The 22,802-nt window shown below is 43.3% G+C and overlaps 1 protein-coding gene across 2 annotated transcripts in view; it reads right to left on the bottom strand.

Annotated features, from left to right (window-relative positions):
- Positions 1–22,802, bottom strand: part of LOC137331664 (LIM and senescent cell antigen-like-containing domain protein 2) — a 216,773-nt gene that overhangs the window by 18,924 nt on the left and 175,047 nt on the right. For both annotated transcript variants that reach the window (XM_067995608.1, XM_067995607.1), the window contains exons 5-7: positions 20,724–20,873; positions 11,694–11,844; positions 5,536–5,628 (exon numbers count right to left, since the gene is read on the bottom strand). In XM_067995608.1, the coding sequence (XP_067851709.1) occupies positions 5,536–5,628; positions 11,694–11,844; positions 20,724–20,873 (394 nt within the window). The remainder of the gene's footprint in view (positions 1–5,535; positions 5,629–11,693; positions 11,845–20,723; positions 20,874–22,802) is intronic.

Raw genomic sequence — 22,802 nt, 5'->3', positions numbered from 1 at the left:
AGTCCTACAAAAGGAAAACATCTGGGTATTACATCATCCTTTTCAACTGGAGTTTCTGTAGAATCAGGAGATTGATTGGTACTGAATGATGCAAAATCAAAGACGGACTTATAATTAAAGATTTCACTTGGTAGAATAGCAATTTTATGTAATAAAAGCAAAACTATTGATAAGATAACAAAGTAAGGGAGTTATACCAATTGCATTAACCTAACGGAAAAAGAGCTTATAAAGTAAGGAAACCAGCTTATTAACTGAAGTAAATGATATGGGACAAGTTCAATTATATTCTCCTTTATATGCAGTTGTATTTTAGCTTTGTTTCATCATATAATGCAGAAATATTTAGATTGTGACATAGAGGGGGTGAGAGAAAAGTGACAGTTTGTAATGAGTATTTGGATTCGTAAAGGCTTAAGATGCCGAGCTCAGAACTGTACCATCTTTTAGCCCCTCAACTAAATCATCAACAGGTATGGTTGTAAGTACCATCTTTAGGGTGTATCTTTAAATACTATTGCATGTACTGTATGCTTAATAAATCTATGACAGTTGATCTCAATGTTCAAGAACCTTATTGATTTGAGTAGATAGAACATCTAATCAGAAATAAAACCATCTTCTAACAGAGTTAATAACCTAATTAATGTTAGTCAGTATTCCAGCCATTAATATAATCAGTACTACAGTTAGCAACAATTAATACTACATTATGTAAAATAGCCAGTAAAGAAGATCCAGTACTATAATGAGTAACACAGCAAGGAACATATTGAGTAGTGTGATTACTAACACATTTTATAACAGTGGAAAGAACATAGTGCCTCACTCAATGATACAGTCAGGGCCCAACACTACAGTGTTTGCTAATTTTAGCAAAAAAAGTAGACACGAGTAAAAAGTGTTTTAATGTGAGTAGAGAGCGCCAATGGATGATTCGTCTGTGTTTAATGCAGCTCGAAACAGTTCGACAATTCAAAAAAGGCTGGCAAAAAAGGCCAATTGAACTTTATGAAGAACACTCAGCATTCCACAGCTGCAGAGCTGAAAAAGGAGTGTTTTACCCCCAGGCAGACTTGGGGTTAGTGAGCTTAAAGGAGGTGACGATCTCAGCACTAGTGAGTGGGGGAGGAGGGGAGGCCTGCCTGGAAGCACAGAGGGCACAGGAGTCAGATGGCTTGCTGTAGATAGTACCCAAGGCATCACGTGTACTGCAACATGGGCAGCTACCTGGGCAGAGCAGAGGAGTGATGCACAAAGATTCTCAGTCTCAGCAGGCGGCTGTGATCAAGGCTGTGTCAACTGGTCCATGAAGGCCTGTGGAGTCAGTCAACCATCTGCCACAGCAGTGAAGGCCTCCACTGTCCTCCGCTTTTATGTTCAGGGGTCTTCTAGGTGAAATCTGCTAAGAGATGAGCAGTATCGCTCATGTCTTTGAGCCAAATATCCCAAGCCCTTCTCAAATTATAAAGACCAAGCAGATTGCAGCAGATGGGTGCAACTTTTGACAGGGCTGCCAATGATTGGCTGAAATGGCAGTGCCGAGACAGGCAGATGGGACCTTGGTTTGCTGTCTCATCCGAAAGATTACACAATTACAAGTGTCAGCCATGGCTCAGTTAGTAACGTTCTTGCCTCTTAGTCAGAAGATTGTGGTTTCAAGACCCACTCTAAAGACTTGAGCACATAATCTAGGCTGACTCTTCAGTGCAGTGCCGAGGGAGATGAAAGATATAGAGGGGGTACTTAAGAGGTTGGCAGCTCTCAAAGTAGAAAAGTCCGGATGGGACGCGTCCTAGGTTGCTGAGGGATGTAATGGTGGAAATAGCAGAGGCTCTGGCCACAATCTTTCAACTCTCTTAGGACATGGAAGTGATGCTGGAGGACTGAAGGATTGCAAATGTTACACCCTTGTTCAAAAAACGGGAGAGGGATAAACCAGGCGATTACAGGCCAGTTAGCCTAACGTAGGTGGTGGGGAAACTTCTACAGATCATAATCTGGGACAAAATTAATTGTCACTGGGAAGAACATGGGCTAATAAATGACAGCTAACACGGATTTGATAAAGGCAGATAGTGTCTGACAAACCTGATTTCTTTGATGAAGTAACGGAAGTAACGGAGAGGGTTGATGAGGGTAGTGCGGTTGATGTTGTGTATATGGACTTTCAAAAGGTGTTTAATAAAGTGCCACATAATTGACTTGTTAGAAAAATTGAAGCCCATGGGATTAAAGGGACAGCGGCAGCGTGGATACAAAATTGGCTAAGGGAACGAAAGCAGGGAGTAGTGGTGAACGGTTGTTTTTCAGACTTTTCCAGGGGTCAGTATTAGGACCACTGCTCTTTTTGATATAAATTAATGGCCTGGACTTGGGTATAGAGGGTGTAACTTCAAAGTTTGCAGATGACACAAAACTTGTAAATGTAGTAAACAGTGAGGAGGATCGTGTCAGACTTCAGGAGGACATAAACAGACTGGTGAAATGGGCAGACACATGGCAGATTAAATTTAACGGAGAGAAGAGTGAAGTGATGCATTTTGGAAGGAAGAATGAGTGGAGATAAGAAATAGCAAGGGAAAGAAATCACTGGTGGGAGTAGTATATAGGCCCCCTAACAGTAGCTACACTGTAGGGCAAAATATTAATCAGGAAATAAGGGGGGCTTATAAAAAAGGTAATGCAATAATCATGGGCGATTTTAACTTTCACATAGATTGAACAAATCAAATTGGCAAAAATAGCCCTGAGGAGCAGTTCATAGAGTATATTAGGGACTGTTTCTTAGACCAATATGTTGGGGAACCAACCAGGGAACAGGCCATTTTGGATCTGGTAATGGGTAACGAAACAGAATTAATTAATGATCTCAAAGTAAAGGATCCCTTGGGAAGCAGTGATCATAACATGATAGAATTTCACATCCAGTTTGAGAGCAAAGATCTTGGGTCTGAAACTACTGTATTAAACTTAAATAAGGGCAATTATGAAGGAATGAGGGCAGAATTGGCTAAAGTGGACTGGGTAAACAAATTAGATGGTATGATAGTGGATAAGCAGTGGCAAACATTTAAAAAGATATTTTATGACTCGCAACAAAAATATATCCCAGTGAGGAGGAAAGACTCCACAAAAAGGGTGAACCAACCATGGCTAACTAAGGAAGTCAAGGATGGTATCAGGTTAAAAGAAAAAGCATACAACATGGCAAAGATTACTGGTAAGCCCGAAGATTGGGAAAACTTTAAAAAACAGCAAAGGATGACTAAAAGAATAATAAAGAGGGAGAAAATAAATTATGAGAGTAAACTAGCAAGAAATATAAAAACTGATAGTAAAAGCTTCTACAAGTATATAAAAAGGAAGAGGGTAGCTAAAGTAAACATTGGTCCCTTAGAGGATGAGACTGGGGAAATAATAATGGAAAACAAAGAAATGGCAGAGGAATTGAACAGATATTTTGTATCTATCTTCACAGTAGAAGACACTAATAATATACTAATAATAGTAGAAAATCAAGGGGCAAAGGGGAGGGAGGAACTAAAAACAATCACTATCACTAGAGAACAAGTAATAGGTAAACTAAAGGCTGACAAGTCCCCTGGATCTGATGGCTTGCATCCGAGGGTCTTAAAGGAAGTGGCTACAGAGATAGTGGATGCATTGGTTGTAATCTTCCAGAATTCACTAGATTCTGGAAAGGTCCCAGCGGATTGGAAAACCGCAAACATAACACCCCTATTCAAGAAGGGAGTGAGATAGAAAGCAGGTAACTATAGACCAGTTAGCCTAACATCTGTCATTGGGAAAATGCTAGAATCCATTATTAAGGAAGTAGTAGCAGGACATTTGGAGACTCATAATACAATCAAGGAGAGTCAACATGGTTTTATGAAGGGGAAATCAAGGAGAGTCAACATGGTTTTATGAAGGGGAAATCATGTCTGATACATTTATTAGAGTTCTTCGAGGAAGTAACGGGCAGGATGGATAAAGGGGAACCAATGGATGCAGTATATTTGGATTTCCAAAAGGCATTCGATAAGGTGCCACATAAAAGATTACTGCACAAGATAAGAGCTCATGTGTTGGGGGTAATATACCGGCATGTATAGAGGATTGGCTAACTAACAGAAAACAAAGAGTCGGGATAAAAAGGTCATTTTCAAAATGGCAATCTGTAACTAGTGGGGTGCCACAGGGATCGGTGCTGGGGCCTCAACTATTTACAATATATATCAATGACTTGGATGAAGGAACAGAGTGTCTTGTGGCCAAATTTGATATAAAGATATGTGGAAAAGCGATGAGGACACAAAGTGTCTGCAAAGGGATATTGACAAGTTAAGCGAATGGGCAAAAATTTGGCAGATGGAATGTAATGTGGGAAAATGTGAAGTCATCCACTTTGGGAGGAAAAATAAAAAAGCAAAATATTATTTGAATAGAGAAATGCTACAAAATGCTGCGGTACAGAGGGATCTGGGTGTCCTCGTGCAGCAGGTAATCCGGAAGGCAAATGGAATATTGGCCTTTATTTCTAGGGGGATGGAGTATAAAAGCAGGGAAGTCATGCTACAACTGTACAGGGTGCTGGTGAGACCACACCTGGAGTACTGCGTACAGTTCTGGTGCCTTTATTTAAGGAAGGACATACTTGCATTGGAGGCAGTTCAGAGAAGGTTCACCAGGTTGATTCCGGGTATGGAAGGGTTGACTTATGAGGAAAGATTGAACAGGTTGAGTCTATACTCATTGGAGTTTAGAAGAATGAGAGGAGATCTTATTGAAACATATAAGATTCTGAGGGGACTCGATAGGGTAGATGCTGAGAGGATGTTACCCCTCATGGGGGAATCTAAAATTAGGGGGCATAGTCTCAGAATAAGGGGTCGCCCGTTTAAGACGGAAATGAGGAGGAATTTCTTCTCCCAGAGGGTCGTGAATCTTTGGAATTCTTTACCCCCAAAAGCTGTGGAGGCTGAGTCATTGAATACATTCAAGGCTGAGTTAGACAAATTTTTGATCAGCAAGGGAGTCAAAGGATATGGGGAAAGGGCGGGAAAGTGGAGTTGAGGTGAAAATCAGATCAGCCATGATCTCATTGAATGGCGGAGCAGGCTCGAGGGGCCGAATGGCCTACTCCTGCTCCTATCTCTTATGGTCTTATGGTCTTAGGCAATATAAACTAAATTGTGCAATTGTAAAGGGGGTGCAGGAACAGAGAGACCTGGGGGTGCACATACACAAATCTTTGAAGGTGGCAGGACAAGGTGATAAGGTTGTTGTAATAGAGTGTTAATCTGTTCAGTTAATATTTCTGTGAGAATAACGTACAAAGGAATTTGTTAACACACACAGCATTCAGAGGATAATGTTGACAATGAAACTTGCAGGCAATATCAGTAACACAATTAGTACCAGTAAAATTCAGTAACACTCTGTGGAACAGACTGTTACTGAACAGTCAGTAACAATCCCACAACACAATCTTAAGCAAGTGAAAGATAGGTGCATATCTAGTGTATCTACCTGGTTGTAATGCTTCTCACAATAGGCCAGTCCTTTTCGTTCAAAGTGATGGTGTCCCAGAAATGGCTTCTCACATTTTGCACAAACAAAATGCTGCAGGAGAAAGAACAGAAAAATCTCGTTAAATTAGGTAAGATTTTATAAATATTCATTCTTGAAAAGTGGGCGTTCGATGGCAAGGGCGGCATTTATTGCCCATCCCTGGTTGTCCTTGAGAAGGTGGTGGTGAGCCACCTTCTTGAACCGCTGCAGTCCGTGTGGTGAAGGTTCTCCCACATTGCTGTTAGGTAGGGAGTTCCAGGATTTTGACCCAGTGACGATGAAGGAACGGTGATATATTTCCAAGTCGGGATGGTGTGTGACTTGGAGGTGGTGTTGTTCCCCTACAACTACTGCCCTTGTCCTTCTAGGTGGTGGAGGCCGCGGGTTTGGGAGGAGCTGTCCGAGAAGCCTTGGATTGCAACGGGGAATGTCGGAACTTTCGGGCGTGAGACCTACTGCCGTCTCACCATCCCGACTGGGATTACCCTCCTCCCGCCTCTGGGGCGAGTACGGAGAAGGCCGTGGAAATCTTTGCCCACCAGAACTCTGCCCTGAGCCGGATAACTCCCCCCTCCCCCCTGTACCTCGGCTACAGTACTCTGCTCAGAATCTGCGGCCTGCATTCTCCTTTGATTTACTGGTGGTTTTGGGGTGCTACACTCCGTAAAAAGGGGCATTAAGGCCTCCTTCCTCAACTCCGCTGGTGAAAGAACCCAAATACTTCTCCAAATAAAAGCACCATTGCTCTTTAATGCCTGCCTACCCATTTAAATTGGGCCAGGTAGGTGTGGTCAATATTTAAATATAGGCAGGTGGGTGTGGCTAACATCTAAAACACCTGGGTGGATGTGGCTAACATTTAAATAGCCATGGGTGGGTGTGGCTAATATTTAAATAGCCATAAGTGGGCGTGGCTAACATTTAAATAGCCGTGGGTGGGTGTGGCTAATATTTAAATAGCCATAGGTGGGCGTGGCTAACATTTAAATAGCCGTGGGTGGGCGTGGCTGGTGTTTCAATGCCCATGGTGGGCGAGGCTAACATCTAAATGTGGACTATCAATTCTGTGGCTATCAATTCTACTCCATTTCACCCAACTGCTGCCCCAAACCCAACCCAAATTAAAACCACCACCCTACTGGTGTCAGTATGAGCAGGGAATTGGTATTCCTGAGGCAGACTCTGCACCAAGGGAAGACATGTTGTTTATAGTTGCTGGAGGTTAGTCTTACTTTGCCTGCATATTGATTTTAGCTGGTTGGTGCTCTACAGGTTCTATAACTGCCATATTCAGTCAGCTCTGCAGACTGGGGACATGCAATCACCAATGGGTTTCCCTTGATTTGTATATTTTGAAGAGGAGGAGCATGATGATCTGGAAGAGGCTGGTCTGGAGCCTTATAAAGGGGTAAGAGTTAATAATATACTGGCTTCAGCACACAGAGAATCCAATACACAGACTCACGGTTACAGGCATAAATCTTCTCTCTCTACCAAAGCATGAGAGGCTCACTTGATGTAACACCTGTACATTTATCACTGTATGGACCTTGAGAGAGAAACTGTAAAAGGTACTGCCTGGTACCACACTGAAATAACCTGGAGACCTCGGCAAGGGGAGATCAGGAGGCTGAGAAAGTAAAAGAGAGATTGACATGAAGTCAATCTCAGCCATCTCAAAAGTTTTATCATAGCTTGTAGACTGACCATGTGTCCTAGTGTAGAGTAGAGTGATCAGGCCATTGTTAAGTCATGTGAAGTCTGCCACATATGGACATTTTGAGAAGAAACTTGTACCCCAGAAAGGTACAAAAAGCAGTGAATTGTAACGGGAATTTGGATTTGACCCAGGAAGGTTGAGTTTAAGAACTGTTTCTCCAACTAAGCTTTGTTTGGTTGTAAGTACTTTACCTTATTTGGAGGATTAAACTTTGAATAAGTGAAACTTTGCTTGTGAGCGTATTGTCTTACTGTCATTGATTAAACTCACATAAATAAATCGAGCTAGTTAACAGGCTCTTAGAGTGAGGCATTGCAAAAGACATTTGTAGCCCACACTGATTCACCAGGACTTACAGACCTAGAAAGTCTTACTCAGATTACTCAACATGTCACTACTGCAGAAGGCTGCACTTCCTCCCCCTCCACAGACGAAACTGGGAAGATATGTCAAATGCTGGATGGAGACGTGCAATCGGGAGAACAGCACTGTCTGTTCCAGGCAGCATCGGGTCACTCTTGTAACATCAGTAAGACAGTACCTCACCATTATACAAAGATCACTGATGCTCTCCTCAGGTAGGCTGCATAGGTAATTTCCTTCTCAATGGGGGAGAGAGAGAGAGAGAGAGAGAGAGCGAGAGAGCGAGAGAGCTATCCAATTCTCCAGGCTGGCAGGGTTCACAAAGGTGCAAGGAGCAATTGGCGGAAAGCATGTGCCACTCAAAGCCCCATTCAACAACCCCTTCAGGAAAATCTTTAGTTCTATCAAACTCCAGCTCCTGTGTTATCCCAGTCACCTTACCCTGCACGTTAAAGGCCGATACCCAGAAAGCTGCCATGACATTTTTGACATGTGCCACTCCATCAGTTCAGCCTTGATGACTTGAAGCCATGCGTGTTAAGAACATAAGAAATAGGAGGAGGAGTAGGCCATCCGGCCCCTCGAGCCTGCTCTGCCATTCAACAAGATCATGGCTGATCTTCTACCTCAACGCCATTTTGCTGCACTATCCCCATATCCCTTGATGCCTTTAATATCTAGAAATCTATTGATCACTGTTTTGAATGTACTCAATGACTGAGCCTCCACAGCCTTCAGGGGTAGAGAATTCCAAAGATTCACCACCCTGAGTGAACAAATTTCTCCTCATCTCAGTCCTAATTGGCCTACCCCTTATTCTGAGACTGTGACCCCTGGTTCTACACTCCACAGCCAGGGGAAACATCCTCCCTGCATCTACCCTGTCGAGCCCTGTAAGAATTGTGCATGTTTCAATGAGATCACCTCTCATTCTTCTAAACTCTAGAGAATACAGGCCCAGTCTACTCAATCTCTCCTCATACCAAATCCTGTCATCCCAGGAATCAGTCTGGTGAACCTTCGCTGCACTCCCTCTATGGCAAATATATCCTTTCTTAGGTAAGGAGACCAAAATTGTACACAATACTCCAGGTGTGGTCTCACCAAGGCCCTATATAATTGCAGTAAGACATCTTTCCTCCTGTACTCAAATCCTCTTGTAATAAAGGCCAACATGCCATTTGCCTTCCTAGTTGCTTGCTGCACCTGCATGTCAGCTTTCAGTGACTCATGTACGAGGACACCCGGGTCCCTTTGAACATCAACATTTCCCAATCTCTCACCATTTAAAACATTACTCTGCATTTCTGTTTTTCCTACCAAAGTGGTTAACTTCACATTTTTCCACATTATATTCCATCTGCCATGTTCTTGCCCAGTCACTTATCCTGACTATATCCCCTTGAAGCCTCTTTGCATCTTCCTCACAACTCACATTCCCACCCAGTGTTGTGTTATCAACAAACTTGGAAATATTATATTTGGTTCCCTCATCCAAATAATTGATATAGATTGTGAATAGCTGGGGCCCAAGCACTGATCCCTGCGGTACTCCACTAGTCACAATCTGCCAACCTGAGAAAGACCTGTTTATTCCTACTCTCTGTTTTCTGTCTGTTAACCAATTCCCAATCCATGCTAGTATGTTTACCTCCAATTTCATGTGCTCTAACTTTGTTCACTAACTTCCTGTGTGGGACCTTATCGAAAGCCTCCTGAAAATCCAAATACACCACATCCACTGGTTCTCCCTTATCTATTCTACTAATTACATCCTCAAAGAACTCCAATAGGTTTGTCAAACATGATTTCCCTTTCATAAATCCATGTTGACTCTGCCAAATCCTATTATTATTTTCTAAGTGTCCTGTTATCACATCCTTTATAATAGATTCTAGCATTTTCCCTACTACTGATGTCAGGCTAACAGGTCTGTAGTTCCCTGTTTTCTCTCTCCCTCCTTTCTTAAATAGTGGGATTACATTTGCCACCCTCCAACCTGCAGGAACCATTCCAGAATCTATAGAATTTTGGAAGATCACAACCAATGTATCCACTATCTCTATAGCCACCTCTTTCAAAACCCTGGGATGTAGATCATCAGGTCCTTGGGATTTATCAACTTTCAGTCCCACTAATTTCTCTGGTACTATTTTTTTACTAATACTAATTTCCTTCAGTTCCTCATTCTCGCCAAACCCTTGGTTCTCTAGTATTTCTGGGAAGTTTTTTGTATCTTCTTCTGTGAAGACAGACACAAAGTATTTGCTTAATTTCTCTGCCATTTCCTTATTCTCCATTATAAATTCTCCCGTCTCTGTCTGTAAGGGACCCACATTTGCCTTCGCCACTCTTTTCCTTTTTACCTACCTATAGAAGTTTTTACAGTCCGTTTTTATGTTTCTCGCTAGTTTACTCTCATATTCTATTTTCCCTTTCTTTATCAATTTCTTGGTCCTTCTTTGCTGAATTCTAAAATGCTCCCAATCCTCAAGCTTACTGCTTTTTCTGGTAACTTTATATGCCTCTTCCTTTGATTTAATATTATCTTTAATTTCTCTTGTTAGCCACGGTTGGACCACTTTTCCTGTTCGATTTTTGTGCCTTAAAGGAATATATACTTGTTGCAAATTATGTATTAATTCTTTAAATGCTAGTCATTGCCTGTCTACCATCATACCTTTTAATGTAGTTCCCCAATCAACCACAGCCAACCTGCGTCTCATACCTTCGTAGTTTCCTTTGTTTAGATTTAAGACCCTAGTTTCGGATTGAACTACATCACTTTCAAACTTAATGAACAATTTTATCATATTATGGTCGCTCTTCCCTAAGGGCTCCTTTACAACAAGAATATTAATTAACCCTTTCTCATTGCACAATAATAGATCTAAAATGCGCTGTTCCCTCGTTGGTTCCTCAACATACTGATCTAGAAAACTATCTCGTATACATTCCAGGAATTCGTTCTCCACAGTATTCGTGCTAATTTGGTTTGCCCAATCTATATGTAGATTAAAGTCCCCCATGATTACTGTATTACCCTTGTTACATGCACTTCTGATTTCCTGCTTCATACCGTGCCCTACATTACCACTACTGTTTGGTGGCCTATAAACAACTCCCACTATTGTTTACAGCCCCTTGTTGTTTCTTAGCTCCACCCAAACTGATTCTACATCTTGATCTTCTGAGCCAAGATCCTTTCTCACTATTGTACTGATCTTATCCTTTATTAACAGCGCTCTCCCATCTCCTTTTCCTTTTTGCCTGTCCTTCCGAAATGTCGAATATCGTTGAATATTCAGTTCCCAGCCTTGGTCACTCTGCAGCAACATCTCTGGAATGGCAATTAGATCACACCCATTTACTTCTACTTGCGCCGTCAATTCATCTACCTTGTTGTGAATGTTGCGGGCATTCAGATAAAGTGCCTTTAATTTTGCCTTTTTAACATATTTCCCTATTTTGACCTTTGATTGGTGATCAGGGCTAACCCCTGCAGTCATGGCTTATGACTCCAGTAAGGCCTCCACAGAAAGAAGGGGTGGTGGGGGTACTTGATATACTGAGGCCCATTGCACTATAGGAAGTGTCACTGATCAGGCTACAGGCATTCTGAAGTCTCATTTTAGGAGCTTGGATAAATCTGGTGGAGCCCTGCAACCCAGCTCAGCGAGAGTCTCCAGGATCATACAGAGTCCTCCAAAGCATCGCGATGAGGAAAGGCCTTGAAAACCAGGGAGAGGAGGGAGACCTCCCTCCCCACAGCATGACAATGGTGTAAAGGAAGGAGTAGACACAGCTCCAGGTCTGTAAAAATGTCCCAAACAAGGAGCTGCAGCATTTTAAAGACTGCAGCAACATTCTGTTTCCCTCCCTCCCTGTGGCAGTATTCCGATGAGGATCAGTATTACTCTCCCGACAAGCGTAATTAGGTCTCCGGAAGGAAACTTGAACAGGTTAGTAGCAACTACAGGAATACAAGTCAATTCCTGTAGTTCGGTGACAGTATTTGGTATCGATCACCCACCTCAACATGCCACTGTTTCCCTAATGCATTCACGACTCGCCCCTCAATCGGCCGACGGCAGGCTCCGCAGATCGGAATACCCATTTTGTCATGGCAGGGGAGGCAATAGAGTTCACCTTTCAGCTCACGAGCCTCAGCAGTCAGCTCCTTCCTGCAAAGCCAAAAATTGCGAGAAACATGACAACAGCAAAGTGGTCAAAACCGTTATTGGGTAAAACTACGGATGAATAGTGGCAGATGTTCAAAAAAAGAATTTAGTTTAATACAGGACCAGCGTATACCCCTAAGGAGCAAAAGATCCACTTACCAAATAAAGCAGCCATGGTCGACAAAAGAAGTGAGAGATAACATAAAACGGAAGGAAAGAGTGCACATAAGTGCAAAGAATAAGGGACTGGGAGAGATATAAAGATCAGCAAAGGAAGACAAAAAAGATAGTAAGAGCTGCAAAGAGGGAATATGAAAAGAAACTTGTGAGGGATATCAAGATTAACATAAAAAGTTTTTACAATTATATCAGAAGAAAAAGGGTAATCAAGAGTAATGTGGACCCTTTAAAAACAGATGTGGGTAATATTGCAAATGAAAATAAGGAAATAGCAGACTTGTTGAATAATTACTTTGTGTCAGTCTTCACAGTAGAGGAAGAGGATAATATACCTGACACTCCAGGGAAACTCATAATGAATCAAGGACTGAAAGGTTAGCAAGAAAGCAGTATTAGAAAAAATAATGGCACTAAAGACTGTCAAATCCCCAGGACCTGATGGTTTCCACCCCAGGGTTTTAAAGGAAGGTGAGGAAATTGCAGATGCTTTCGCCATAATCTTCCAAATCTCCTTCAATTAAGGAATTGTCCCTTTAGATTGGAAAATTGCAAATGTAACGTCATTGTTTAAGAAAGGTGAGAGAGAGAAACCAGGAAAATATTAGTCTAACATTTGTTGTGGGGAAGTTATTGGAATCTATAATTAAGGACAGTATGACTGAGCACTTAGAGAAATGTGAGCTGATGACAGAGCCAACAGGGATTTGAATAGGGTAGGTCATGTCTAACGAACCTAATTTAATTTTCTGAGGAAGTAACTAATGTAGTAGATAGGGGAATGTCTATGGATGTAGTTTATATGGATGTCCAGAGAGCATTCAATAAGATTCCACGTAAGAGACTGTTAGCTAAAATTAAAGCTCATGGAATTGAAGGCAATTTATTGACCTGTTTAGGAGATTGGTTAGGAGATTGGTTAGGAGATTGGTTAGGAGATGGGTTGGGCGGTAGAAAGCAGAAAGTAGGGATAATGGGTATGTACTCGAATTGGAAGGAAGTGACCAGTGGTCTCCCACAAGGATCCGTGCGGGGGTCTCAACTATTCACTATATTTATTGATGAATTAAATAACACAATAGAGAGCCATATATCCAAGTTTGCCGATGACACAAAGTTTGGTGGCATAGTAAGTAGTGTAGTCGGGAGCATAAAATTACACAAAGGCACTGATAGATTAAGTGAGTCAGCAAAACTGTGGCAGATGGATTTCAACACAGGCAAATGTGAGGAAATCCATTTTGGACCAAAAAAGGATAGATCCGAGTATTTTTAAATGGTGAAAAGCTAGGAACAGTGGAGGTCCAAAGAAGTTTAGGGGTCCACGTACACAGATCACTAAAATATAGTGGTCATGTACAAAAAATAATCAAAAAGGCTAATGGAATGTTAGCCTTTATAACTAGAGGGCTAGACTATAAAGGAGGGGGCGTTTTGCTATAGCTGTACAAAGCCCTGGTTAGTCCACATCTGGAATACTGTGTACAGTTCTGGGCACCGCACCTTAGAAAGGATATATTGGCCTTGGAAAAAGTGCAGTTCAGATTCACCAGAATGTTACCAGGGCTTCAAGAGTTAAATTAGGAGGAGCAATTACATAAACTAGGCTTGTATTCGCTGGAATATAGAAGGATAGGGGTGATTTGATTGAGGTTTTTAGGATTTTGAAAGGGATTGATAGGGTGGATAGAGAGAAACTTTTTCCGCTGGTGGGGGTGTCTCGGACAAGGGGACCTAACCTTAAAATCAGAGCCAGGCCATTCAGGAGAGAAGTTAAGAAACACTTCTTCACACAAAGGGTGTTAAAAGTGCGGAACTCTCTCCCACAAAAAGCAGTAGCTGCTAGCTCAATTAATAATTTTAAATCTGAGATCGATAGATTTTTGCCAACAAAGGCTATTAAGGGATATGGAGCCAAGGCAATGGATGGAGTTAGGCTACAGATCAACCATGATCTCATTGAGTAGCGGAACAGGCTCAAGGGGCTGAATGGCCTTCTCCTGTTCCTAATATGCTCAGTGCCAACTCAAAGACAAGTAAAACTTCGAACAGAATTTCTTATTAGAAATTACAGCATAGATGGAAGCCACATGGCCAATCATGCAACTTGTGTCCCAATAGTTGGAAGTCACATGGCCAATTGTACAACTCGTGTCCCAATAGATGGACATCACATGACTAATCATGCAACGTGTCCCAATAGATGGAAGTCACATGGCCAATCGTGCAACGTATATCGATAGTTGGAAGTCACATGGCCAATTGTACAACTTGTGTCCCAATAGATGGAAGTCACATGACTAATCGTGCAACATGTGTCCCAATAGATGGAAGTCACATGGTCAATCATTCAACATGTGACCCAATAGTTGGAAGTCACATGGCCAATCATACAACTTGTGTCCCAATAGATGGAAGTCATGTGGCCAATCATGCAACATGTGACCCAATCTCTGCCAGTAGAGCAATAAAGCAAACAGTAGTGGAAAGGTGATCATTCAATGGGACGGATTGGATAGCACTGACCCGAGGTGGAGCCAGTAAACAGACACAATTATAAGTAAACCATTAGCTATGGCTGATCTGTATCCTAACTCCATCCACACGTCTTGGTTCCATATCCCTTAATATCCTTTGCTAGCAAAAATCTATCAATCTCAGATTTAAAATTATTAATTGAACTAGCATCTACTGCTTTTAGTGGGAGAGAGTTCCACACTTCGACCACCCTTTGTGTGAAGAAGTGTTTCCTAACTTCTTCCCATCCCAATGACACAGGAAGCACAATTCCATGAGATCAGCCACAGTGGACTGCGCAGTTCCATGCAAACAACAACATTGAGAGAAAGGACAGCTCCATTAACACAAGACTGAGGGAAAGGACAGCTCCATCAACACAACATCACTGAGGGAAAGGACAGCTCCATCAATATAACACTGAGGGAAAGGACAGCTCCATCAACACAACATCACTGAGGGAAAGGACAGCTCCATCAATATAACACTGAGGGAAAGGACAGCTCCATCAATATAACACTGAGGGAAAGGACAGCTCCATCAATATAACACTGAGGGAAAGGACAGCTCCATCAATATAACACTGAGGGAAAGGACAGCTCCATCAATATAACACTGAGGGAAAGGACAGCTTTTATTGCCCATCCATAATTGCCCTTGAGAAGGTGGTGGTGAGCCGCCTTCTTGAACCGCTGCAGTCCGTGTGGTGAAGGTTCTCCCACAGTGCTGTTAGGAAGGGAGTTCCAGGATTTTGACCCAGCGACAATGAAGGAACAGCGATATATTTCCAAGTTGGGATGGTGTGTGACTTGGAGGGTAACGTGCAGGTGGTGTTCCCATGTACCTGCTGCTCTTGTCCTTCTAGGTGGTAGAGGTTGGGGATTTGGGAGGTGCTGTCGAAGAAGCCTTGGTCAGTTGCTGCAGTGCATCCTGTGGATGGTACACACTGCAGCCGCTGTGCACTGGTGGTGAAGGGAGTGAATGTTTAGGGTGGTGGATGGGGTGCCAATCAAGCGGGCTGCTTTGTCCTGGATGGTGTTGAGCTTCTTGAGTGTTGTTGGAGCTGCACTCATCCAGGCAAGTGGAGAGTATTCCATCACACTCCTGACTTGTGCCTTGTAGATGGTGGAAAGGCTTTGGGGAGTCAGGAGGTGAGTCACTCGCCGCAGAATACCCAGCCTCTGACCTGCTCTTGTAGCCACAGTATTTATGTGGCTGGTCCAGTTAAGTTTCTGGTCAATGGTGACCCCCAGGATGTTGATGGTGGGGGATTCGGCGATGGTAATGCCATTGAATGTCAAGGGGAGGTGGTTAGATTCTCTCTAGTTGGAGATGGTCATTGCCTGGCATGTGTCTGGCGCCAATGTTATTTGCCACTTATCAGCCCAAGCCTGGATGTTGTCCAGGTCTTGCTGCATGCAGGCACGGACCGCTTCATAATCTGAGGGGTTGCGAATGCAACTGAACACTGTGCAAATCATCAGCGAACGTCCCCAATTCTGACCTTATGATGGAGGGAAGGTCATTGATGAAGTAGCTGAAGATGGTTGGGCCTAGGATACTGCCCTGAGGAACTCCTGCAGCAATGTCCTGGGGCTGAGATGATTGGCCTCCAACAACCACTACCATCTTCCTTTGTGCTAGGTATGACTCCAGCCACTGGAGAGTTTTCCCTCTGATTTCCATTGACTTCAATTTTACTAGGGCTCCTTGGTGCCACACTCGGTCAAATGCTGCCTTGGTGTCAAGGGCAGTCACTCTCACCTCACCTCTGGAATTCAGCTCTTTTGTCCATGCTTGGACCAAGGCTGTAATGAGGTCTGGAGCCGAGTGGTCCTGGCGGAACCCAACTGAGCATCAGTGAGCAGATTATTAGTGAGTCAGTGCCGCTTGATAGCACTGTCGACGACACCTTCCATCACTTTGCTGATGATTGAGAGTAGACTGATGGGGCAGTAATTGGCCGGATTGGATTTGTCCTGCTTTTTGTGGACAGGACATACCTGGGCAGTTTTCCACATTGTCGGGTAGATGCCAGTGTTGTAGCTGTACTGGAACAGTTTGGCTAGAGGCGCAGCTAGTTCTGGAGCACAAGTCTTCAGCACTACAGCCAGGATACTGTCGGGACCCGTAGTCTTTGCTGTATCCAGTGCACTTAGCCGTTTCTTGATATCACATGGAGTGAATTGAATTGGCTGAAGACTGGCTTCTGTGATGGTGGGGATATCGGGAGGAGGCCGAGATGGATCATCCACTCGGCACTTCTGGCTGAAGATGGTTGCAAACGCTTCAGCCTTGTCTTTTGCACTCACGTGCTGGACTCCGCCATCATTGAGGATGGGGATGTTTACAGAGCCTCCTCCTCCCGTTAGTTGTTTAATTGTCCACCACCATTCACGACTAGATGTGGCAGGACTGCAGAGCTTTGATCTGATCCGTTGGTTGTGGAATCGCTTAGCTCTGTCTATGGCATGTTGCTTCCGCTGTTTCGCATGCATGTAGTCCTGAGTTGTAGCTTCACCAGGTTGGCACCTCATTTTTAGGTATGCCTGGTGCTGCTCCTGGCATGCTCTTCAGCACTCCTCATTGATCCCCTGGCTTGTTGGTAATGGTAGAGTGAGGAATATGCCGGGCCATGAGGTTACAGATTGTGCTGGAATACAATTCTGCTGCTGCTGATGGCCCACAGTGCCTCATGGATGCCCAGTTTTGAGCTGCTAGATCTGTTCTGAATCTATCCCATTTAGCACGGTGATAGTGCCACACAACACGTTGGATAGTGTCCTCAGTGCAAAGACGGGACTTCATCTCCATGAGGACTGTGCGGTGATCACTCCTACCAATACTGTCATGGACAGATGCATCTGCGTCAGGTGGATAGGTGAGGACGAGGTCAAGTAGGTTTTTCCCTCGTGTTGGTTCGCTCACCACCTGCCGCAGGCCCAGTCAGACAGCTATGTCCTTCAGGACTTAGCCAGCTTGGTCAGTAGTGGTGCTACCGAGCCACTCTTGGTGATGGACATTGAAGTCCCCCACCCAGAGTACATTCTGTGCCCTTGCTACCCTCAGTGCTTCCTCCAAGTTGTGCTCAACATGGAGGAGGACTGATTCATCAGCTGAGGGAGGGCAGTAGGTGGTAATCAGCAGGAGGTTTCCTTGCCCATGTTTGACCTGATGCCATGAGATTTCATGGGGTCCGGAGTCAATGTTGAGGACTCCGAGTGCCACTCCCTCCTGACTGTATATCACTGTACCACCACCTCTGGTTGCTCTGTCCTGCAGATGGGACAGGACATACCCAGGGATGGTGATGGAAGTGTCTGGGACATTGGCTGAAAGGTATGATTCTGTGAGTATGGCTCTGTCAGGCTGTTGCTTGTCTAGTCTGTGGGACAGCTCTCCCAATTTTGGCACAAGTCCCCAGATGTTAGTGAGGAGGACCTTGCAGGGTCGACTGGGCTTGGTTTGCCTTTGTTGTGTCTGGTGCCTAATGGTCCGATGCCAGGTGGTCCATCCGGTTTTATTCTTATTACTGAGTGGCTTGCTAGGCCATTTCAGAGGGCAATTAAGAATCAACCACATTGCTGTGGGTCTGGAGTCACATATAGGCCAGACCAGGTAAGGACAGCAGGTTTCCTTCCCTAAAGGGCATTAGTGAACCAGATGGGTTTTTACAACAATCCAGTAGTTTCATGGCCACCATTACTGGTACTAGTTTTTTTTATTCCAGATTTTATTTAATTAACTGAATTTAAATTCCCCAAAATTCCCCAGCTGCCATGGCGGGATTTGAACTCATGACTCCGGATTATTAGTCCAGGCCTCTGGATTACTAGTCCAGTAACATAACCAATATAATACTGAGGGAAAGGACAGCTCCATGAATATAACACTGAGGAAAAGGACAGCTCTATCAATATGACCTCAGTGGTTAGAGAGTGTGATGGTTGGTGGGTATCCTAACTGACCCAGAGTAGGTATAGGGAGTAATTTTGTAACTAAGATTAATTTTTGTTAGGCAATGGTATTAAGGGTTACGGAACCAAGGTGGGTAGATGGAGTTGATTTACAGATCAGCCATGATCAAATTGAGTGGTGGAAAAGGTTCGAGCGGATGAATGGCCTCCTCCTGTTTCTATGTTCCTAATAATCGGTGGGTATGCTCACTGACCCACAGTGCGGAGAGAGTAATAATCAGGTGGGTATCCTAATTGACTGACAGTGGATATAGAGACTAATAATTGGATGGTTATTCTAAGTGCTCCACATTGTGTTTAGAGACTAATAATTGGATCGTATCCTAACTGATTCACAGTGGGTATACGGAGTAATAACCAGGTGGATTTCCGAACTGATCAACAGTGGGTATAGAGAGTAATAATCGGTGAGTACCGTAACTGCCCCACAGTGGGTATAGAGTGTAATAATCAGGTGGGTATCTGAACTGATTCACAGTGGATATAGAGAGTAATAATCACGTGGGTATCTGAACTGATTCACAGTGGGTATAGAGAGTAATAATCATGTGGGTATCTGAACTGATTCACAGTGGATATAGAGAGTAATAATCACGTGGGTATCTGAACTGATTCACAGTGGGTATAGAGAGTAATAATCATGTGGGTATCTGAACTGATTCACAGTGGGTATAGGGAGTAATAATCACGTGGATATCTGAGCTGATTCACAGTGGGTATAGGGAGTAATAATCATGTGGGTATCTGAACTGATTCACAGTGGGTATAGAGAGTAATAATCATGTGGGTATCTGAACTGATTCACAGTGGGTATAGGGAGTAATAATCACGTGGATATCTGAGCTGATTCACAGTGGGTATAGAGAGTAATAATCACATGGGTATCTGAACTGATTCACAGTGGGTATAGGGAGTAATAATCACGTGGATATCTGAGCTGATTCACAGTGGGTATAGGGAGTAATAATCACGTGGATATCTGAACTGATTCACAGTGGGTATAGAGAGTAATAATTACATGAGTATCTGAACTGATTCACAGTGGGTATAGAGAGTAATAATCACGTGGGTATCTGAACTGATTCACAGTGGGTATAGAGAGTAATAATCATGTGGGTATCTGAACTGATTTACAGTGGGTATAGGGAGTATCAATGGGGTGGGTATCTGAACTGATTCACAGTGGGTATAGAGAGTAATAATCATGTGGGTATCTGAACTGATTCACAGCGGGTATAGAGAGTAATAATCATGTGGATATCTGAACTGATTCACAGTGGGTATAGGGAGCATCAATGGGGTGGGTATCTGAACTGATTCACAGTGGGTATAGAGTGTAATAATCACGTGGGTATCTGAACTGATTCACAGTGGGTATAGAGAGTATCAGTGGGGTGGGTATCTGAACTGATTCACAGTGGGTATAGGGAGTAATAACCATGTGGGTATCTGAACTGATTCACAGTGGGTATAGAGAGTATCAATGGGGTGGGTATCTGAACTGATTCACAGCGGGTATAGGGAGTAATAATCATGTGGGTATCTGAATTGATACACAGCGGGTATAGAGAGTAATAATCACGTGGATATCTGAACTGATTCACAGTGGGTATAGAGAGTATCAATGGGGTGGGTATCTGAACTGATTCACAGTGGGTATAGGGAGTAATAATCATGTGGGTATCTGAACTGATTCACAGCGGGTATAGAGAGTATCAATGGGGTGGGTATCTGAACTGATTCACAGTGGGTATAGGGAGTAATAATCATGTGGGTATCTGAACTGATTCACAGTGGGTATAGGGAGTAATAATCATGTGGGTATCTGAACTGATTCACAGTGGGTATAGGGAGTAATAATCATGTGGGTATCTGAACTGATTCACAGTGGGTATAGGGAGTATCAATGGGGTGGGTAACTGAACTGATTCACAGTGGGTATAGGGAGTAATAATCATGTGGGTATCTGAACTGATTCACAGCGGGTATAGGGAGTAATAATCATGTGGGTATCTGAACTGATTCACAGTGGGTATAGGGAGTAATAATCATGTGGGTATCTGAACTGATTCACAGTGGGTATAGGGAGTAATAATCATGTGGGTATCTGAACTGATTCACAGTGGGTATTGTGAGTATCAATGATGTGGGTACCCTAACCGATCCCCAGTGAATACTCTTCAGAATGACTGGGTTGGTATTCTAACTCACCCACAGTGGGTACAGTTGAAATGATCAGCGTGATAAGCATCGCTCTTGTACATCAGTGGCAGTTCGTCAATAATGAGGTGGCATTTCTGACAGATGTACTGGCCAAGGCGCTTCGCTTTTTCTCGGTTGTGACAGGGTCTGCAGAGATGCCTGTGGGCAAAACAGCAAATCAGAATATATCAGGGTATTGGGCTGTTCTAAACACCAAACATGTATTCTTACACATGCACACACATATTAACAGATAAACTCTAATGGATTTCTGTACACACACACACTAATCTCAGTAAATGTACACACATGATTTAACATATAAGCATACACACACAACTCTATGCCGGGAAATGACTGTTATGATATTAATGGTTGAATGTATAATGTGCTTGTACAGCATTCCTTTGTGTTAAATTAATAGTCAGGGGAATGTAATATAAAGCCACTAATATCACCAACAGTCATTTCTAGGCTTATATGTAAACACACGTGTATTCCATAAGCACACACATGCACGCATGTTCAGTGTGTAAAGCCACAAATACACTTTTACAATCATAGAAATGTACAGCACAGAAGGAGGCCATTTGGCTGTTTGTGCCTGTGCCAGTTCTCTGAAAGAGCTCTCCACTTAGTCCTATTCTCCTGCCCTCTCCCCATTTCCTTTTAATTTTTTCTTTGTCAAATATTTATCCGCTTCCCTTTTAAAAGCTATTATGGATTCTGCTTCCCTCAGTGTTTCCATGTTCTAACATTAAAAAAATTCTCCTAACCTCTCCATGTATGTACAGACAAGCCTACCGTGAAACTCCTGTATGTAAATACACAAACTCCAGTTCATAAATACAAGGACCCACACACAGCTGCACACATTCTTTTTACCCATTTGCATTCAGTTAACACTTGACATCCCTGCACTCTCATTCTTCGTTATTTCTGAGTGAAAACAGATAATTGTAAATATTCAGAAAATGCTGATTTGATCAAGTAACACTCATTGAGATTGAGTCCCAACATATTAGACAAAGGTATTTTTAAAAAACTATTAGTTTATTAGTCTAGACTTTGTTCCTGAGATTAGATTTGCGATCAGACACTGCTCCTTTCCCAGATGTGGCCCCCGTACTTGTTTTGTATGAAATCTAATGGGAAATGAAAGAAGTCATGTCCCACCCTTTTTAAATGATTTCTATTTCTTTTGGGAAAAAAAATTTTACATCTTTACAACTGCAGGAGCTAATTCACCCTCGCAATGTGCAGGGCTCCATATACCCCAATCAGTGAGGTCCTAATCACCCTCACAATGTGCAGGGCTCCATATACCCCAATCAGTGAGGCCCTATTCACCCTTGCAATGTGCAGGGCTCCATATACCCCAATCAGTGAGGTCCTATTTACTCTCCCAATGTACAAGGCTCCATATACCCCAATCAGTGAGGCCCTATTTACCCTCGCAATGTGCAGGGCTCCATATACTCCAATCAGTGAGGTCCTATTTACTCTCCCAATGTACAAGGCTCCATATACCCCAATCAGTGAGGTCCTATTTACCCTCGCAATGTGCAGGGCTCCATATACCCCAGTCAGTGAGGTCCTATTTACCCTCACAATGTGCAGGGCTCCATATACCCCAATCAGTGAGGTCCTATTTACCCTCACAATGTGCAGGGCTCCATATACCCCAGTCAGTGAGGTCCTATTTACCCTCACAATGTGCAGGGCTCCATATACCCCAGTCAGTGAGGTCCTAATCACCCTCACAATGTGCAGGGCTCCATATACCCCAATCAGTGAGGTCCTAATCACCCTCACAATGTGCAGGGCTCCATATACCCCAATCAGTGAGGTCCTAATCACCCTCACAATGTGCAGGGCTCCATATACCCCAATCAGCGAGGTCCTAATCACCCTGACAATGTGCAGGACTCCATGTACCCCAATCAGTGAGGTCCTATTTACCCTGACAATATGTAGGGCTCCAGTTACCTCAATCAGTGAGGCCCTATTCACCCTTGCAATGTGCAGGGCTCCATATACCCCAATCAGTGAGGCCCTATTTACCCTCACAATGTGCAGGGCTCCATA

Source organism: Heptranchias perlo, chromosome 13 (assembly GCF_035084215.1).
Source record: "Heptranchias perlo isolate sHepPer1 chromosome 13, sHepPer1.hap1, whole genome shotgun sequence".
In the NCBI taxonomy this organism is placed as follows: Eukaryota; Metazoa; Chordata; class Chondrichthyes; order Hexanchiformes; family Hexanchidae; genus Heptranchias; species Heptranchias perlo.
This window is presented reverse-complemented; position numbering and strand designations above follow the sequence as displayed.